Below are 5,354 nucleotides of genomic sequence, written 5' to 3' on the forward strand. Positions count from 1 at the left end.
TAAGGTCTAAAATCTTTACCAGAGGAGTCTGATGTGTTAAGTGATCGTGTGTTATCGTGTCTCACAACCTGTTCAGCCGTATTTCAATTCATTGACTGTGTCAGACAGAGTCTGTGCTCCAGTCATGCAGGATGTAGTGAACTTATCTTTTTAATGAACTGATTCTAATGTTTCAGTACACCAAAAGAACAAAAACAACTGCTTTGCTCGTCACTAGTTTGTGTGTGTCGTGTATAAAATAAAGTTGCAGCAGTTTTTTAGTGGCCACGCTATGACAGCCCCGCTGGTGTTGAGCAGGTACAAAGGAAAACGACATGCCTGGTACCCAAATCGTGTAGAGCTGAGTAGTGCTAGAACTGTATAGTGGAAAAGCACCAATAGTGTCGCTTGACAGATGCTGCAAGCAGCTTTACAGTGTGGCAACGAACATGAATATCCTTTTTGTGACTAAAACATACGTAACTCAATTAAAGATGACTCAACTGGAAGAGGACCCAGGTTCTCAACCCCCCGGAGTTTGCATGTTCTTCCTGGGTGCACATGGGTTCTCTCCACTCTCCACTCTCCACTCTCCACTTTCCTCCCACAGTCCAAAAACATGCAGGTGTAAATTGGACATTGGAGTGTGGGTGTGAGTGTAAGAGAGAATGGTTGTGTGTCTGTGTTGGCCCTGTGATGGTCTGTCCAGTGTGTGCCCCGCTTTTCGCCCTAACCTAATGTGGCGGATAAAGCAGTCTTTGAAAAAATAATGAATGATATTGTATATTTAGTAATATTAAAATACATGTGGACATATATGAACAATACTCCCCTAAATGTATGCAGATAGAAACGTTTTAATGCACATTTAAGGAATCTTTTCTAAACAAAAGGAAGTTCTCCCCTCGATGAATTCACTGTCTAACGCATTCATTCTCACTCACCTTGCATTTCTCAAGACCCTCTTCCTCCCGCCCTCAATTCCCGCCCATCACGACGTATGAAACCCACAACAAGTGGTCCAACCAATGAGACGCACCTCTCCAGTGCGCGGAGAGAAAGGGGGGGGGTCGACAAGCAGAAAGACAAACGCACAGAGGGGGAGAGAGTAGATGACCACTTCGCGACCCGCATGGCTTGTTGTTTTTCCCCATGCACGTTTTGTTTGCACTTTCCTCCACATCAGGACTGCTCACTGATCCAGCGCAGTCTTCCAGGAGGACTCTCGGGACTTGTCCAGCTTCCCTTGTGTTGAAGAAATCCGCTACGAGCTCGGAATCACTGCCATGGAAGAAGCCGCTGCAGAAAGGAACTCTTCCTAACTTATGGGGATTGTTTTTATTTCTTCTTCCTAAGTGTGTTGGCGAGTTTCTCTTTTAGTTTCCAGCTCAATCATGTATGGATAATAAAGGGAGGTTCTCTGAAGACTCCGGCGTTAATGGATCAGCGCTGACGGGAGCCGGGATTTCACCGTGCGCTGCCAGCCTGTTGAACGCCCACTCACGGGCCCGTTTCACGCACCATCTGCCCCGCAATAAACAGCAAAGACTCTTTATTATCAGTGGGAGCTGTGTGTACGTTTCACATATGACACTGGTGTGAGTTTGTCTGTAGCCAGAATAATGGCAGCCGCTGACGCACTGACACGGAGCGTCTGTAGATCCGTGTCGGCTCTGAGTTGTGTACTTTTGTTTTTCGGCTACTTCTCCGTGGCCTCGCCGTCCCACGGTCGGCGGCTGATATGCTGGCAAGCCATCCTGAACTGCCAAGCCGAACCCGAATGCAATTACGCATACGATCATTACTCGCGCGCCTGTGGCCCCGTGCTCAGCGGCGAGAGGAAGAAGTGTCCCAGCCACTGCATCTCCTCGCTGGTGCAGCTCAACCTCACCAAAAACGGCCCGGCGCTGGAGGACTGCAGCTGCGCGCATGACGCGATGTGCACGAGCACCAAACGGGCCATCGAGCCGTGTCTGCCCAGGACTACCAGCACTGGCTGCACGGAGGCGCGGCGCCAGTGCGAGAGGGACCAGCAGTGCAGCTCCGCGATGCACGATTATCTGAACCATTGCGGGAAACTTTTCAGCGGCGCCGTGTGCACCAATGCATGCAGGAATGTGATCGCCAACATGCGTAAAACACCCAAGGGTCAGCAGCTGGACACTTGCATGTGCGACGGGACGGAGCGAGCCATCTGTGAGTTTGTGAAGAGCAGCATGAAGGCGCTGTGCTTCGACTCTGCAGAGAAGGTCGAGGCCAGCGGAGACTTGGGCATCGATCAAGAGTACGAAGATGACATTTTGTATCCGGACTATTTTGAGGAGCTTGAGAGCGGAGCCTCTCTTCCAGTCTCTCGCTGCGTTTTGACCCTGCTGGCATCCATTTTGGCTCTCCTGCCCCTCATTTAATCCCTGGGTTCATAATCTGCCCAAGACTATTGTCCGGATAAATGGCACTTTCAACTTCTTGTCACCCATTGACCCTCTGACCTTCTATTGAGAAAGGTTAGCGCCTCAGACACTCAAAGGGGAGGGTGGTGTGACGCAGGCCTTGTTCGAAGGATTTTTCAGGACATTTACTATGCAAGTAAACACAGACATGATTTTTGTTTTTACAGTGTGAGCTCAAGGCTGCTCTTCGTCTCACACCCTAAACCACACCACTTCTCTGCTCTCCAGATGCGTTGCTTATGTGATAAGCTCACTTTCTCACAGCATCAGACTGATAACGTGAACGTGCCATGATAAAGACACACTCGGTAACAATGTTACATTTAAGTCACTGCCTATCTTTTTTTTTTTTTTCTTAAAGATCCAAACTATTTTTTTATGATAGATTATGGCCATGTACTGGCACCAGCTTTGCTGTTTTACAGGTATTTAATGCTGGAATTGATATGAATTTGTAAATAGATAGGAGATAGGAGTTCAAGTGAAACAGTAATTTATTACATTCAAACCTATAGTTACATCCAAATGTCCACCATGTGAATAGAAGACAGAGAATTACAGCTTTAAAGGGAACTTATTTGGAATGTATTCTCTTCAAAGATAATGTACATTGTATATATGTTTATAGCATATATAGATTTTTTTTGGCAGAGAATCCTCTATGTTTTAGGCTATGAGATGATTTATTCACTGTGTATATTGCCTAGAGAAAGAAATGTCTAAATCCACTGTATGATTGCCTCATTGATAAACTTATATAGAAGGCATAAAGGAAACTTGAAGATATCTCCCGACTTTGTTGTGCCTCATTTCCGAATGTAAACTGTTTTTTTAATGGCTCCAAAAACAGGTTATAACACTCTAATTTGTTCACTGAAATTCTGGTTTTCATAAGTAGTGGAATTAGTGTTCTTTTTCTGTAATAAGCGTGATTTAGAACAACTGATGGATCAGTTAGGTGTTGTACAAAAAAAAACAATAACATGAGCAAAATTCACTGAAAATAATTTTTGAATTAATTTTACAGTTTGCAGTAACTTACTTCATTCATAGACAATACAAACATAAGTAATAATAATAATTATTCCATTTAAGTGTATCTTAAGTAATCTTTACGTAACACACACATTTTTACTTTTAAAACCATTGCATAATAATTAAAGAAAAGCCACTTATAAAGTGTAAAAGTCGCTTATGTTGTTCCATTGTAAATTTAATTTAAATTGAGGTTTTACATGTTGGGTTAACATGACACTAAATATTATTCCTGAATTTATAAATCCACAGATATTTTGCTGTTCTGTAACTGTGAAGGCTCCTGCATTTACAAAAAGGAAGGGAGCACATTAAGTCACTTATTTACAGTATATCAGTGTCATTAGACAGCTTTTCCTGGCAATAATCTCCATTGTGTAGTTGCTTGGCTTTCGTAAAGCAGCTCACACCCTCACACAAAACACTCTTTTTTAAAGCTGTTAAAGGCACTGTAATGTTTTTACAAACGTGAGACTTGAAATAATGAAATTAAGATATTTAGAATAGCTATCAACCATGCTATTTAAATACAATCTGTCTCTCGTTACAAATGCAAACAGCATTAGGAGAAATTAGCGATTTAAAAATTGTTTATTTACACACCTGTCAATCATCTAAATCCTGTGTGGTTTATACTTAGGTTATTAATTGGGACAATTAGAAATAGTGTGGTGCAATATTATTCTTCTCCTGACAGTGTGTGTTATCATTACTTGTCAAATGGATACAGCAATTATTTTCTGGACTTATTGCAGATCATACCTACCCTCTCGATGGTTGACTTTAGGGGCTTTAAACAGATGATTTGCAGCCAAATGTTTTATGGGGTGGGGGGGTGGGGAGTGTTTAATGGATGGAAGAGAAGTCGAGTGGCATCTTTGTCATGGAAATGTTAAGCACATAATAGTTGGGTCGCACAATAGGGAGGCACTTCATTCTTTCAGGCCGGCTTGACACCTCTGGAGAGCTGAGCAGCGGGGAAGCATGTGGGAACGATCTGCTGCCGCTTGGGTCTCAACCCTCGACTGCAAGAAAATAAGGAAGGAGAAAACAAATGACAGGCTTTGGCAAAGGACATTTTATCCACATTCTTCACTTAACTCCCTTCTTGTTTTTTGTTCAATTATTCTTTTTCAATATACTACTTCTACATGAAGACATTTCATAAAATGGAAATAGCCTACAAATCTCAAGTCTACTTCGTTTGGTGTCTTATTTTAGGGTTCGCTGCAGCGGATCTTCTGCCTACAAAACTCACATTATTGGAACTTAAACATTTGCAACAAACAAAGGTATAATTAAAACCACAGTTTTGTTGCAGTTTATGGATTCTCATTGCAAAAGAAATGTTCGTCTCAAGCATGGCTCTTACTTTACAGTGTTGGTATGTGATATCTGCCATATATCAAGTTTTCTGTGGAACAGTTCTGTAGCCTTCTGTCTTTCCTCCTCCTCCTCCTCCTCCTCCTCCTCCTCCTCCTCCTCCTCCTCCTCTCACCCACTCCTCCTCCCCCCCTCCTCCTCTCTTTTCGCCTCGCATTTGTTTCAGCACTTGGAAAAAGGCACAGCATGCGATTATTAAGCCATAATAATGCACGGCGTGTGAATGGATGAATGAGGTGCGAGAAAAATCTCACGAAACTGGTGTGCCTGTCATAAAATGGAAGTGGTGCACAATGAGCTCTTGAATCTGATAGTTATAGAATCTCTTTGTGTCGTTCAAGGCATGAAGTGTTGTTGTAGTTCCATCTCACAAATACAGGAGGAGGCAAAAAAAAAGGGCCTTCCTCTCTTTCCTTCACACACAGAGGAGTCTCTCCCTGTATGTGTGTGTGTGTGTGTGTGGAGGGGTGGTTCTGGGGTTAATTTACAAACTGTGGCTGTTTGTGT

The 5,354-nt window shown here is 43.1% G+C and overlaps 1 protein-coding gene across 1 annotated transcript; it reads left to right on the plus strand.

The window, feature by feature from the left end:
* Positions 1-1,054: 1,054 nt before the first annotated feature.
* On the plus strand, positions 1,055-3,215 carry gas1a (growth arrest-specific 1a). Its single transcript, XM_058636071.1, has one exon. The coding sequence runs from the start codon at positions 1,602-1,604 to the stop codon at positions 2,385-2,387; it is 786 nt and encodes a 261-aa protein (XP_058492054.1). The 5' UTR covers positions 1,055-1,601; the 3' UTR covers positions 2,388-3,215.
* Positions 3,216-5,354: the final 2,139 nt, after the last annotated feature.

This window comes from Solea solea, chromosome 8, assembly GCF_958295425.1.
Source record: "Solea solea chromosome 8, fSolSol10.1, whole genome shotgun sequence".
NCBI lineage: Eukaryota > Metazoa > Chordata > Actinopteri > Pleuronectiformes > Soleidae > Solea > Solea solea.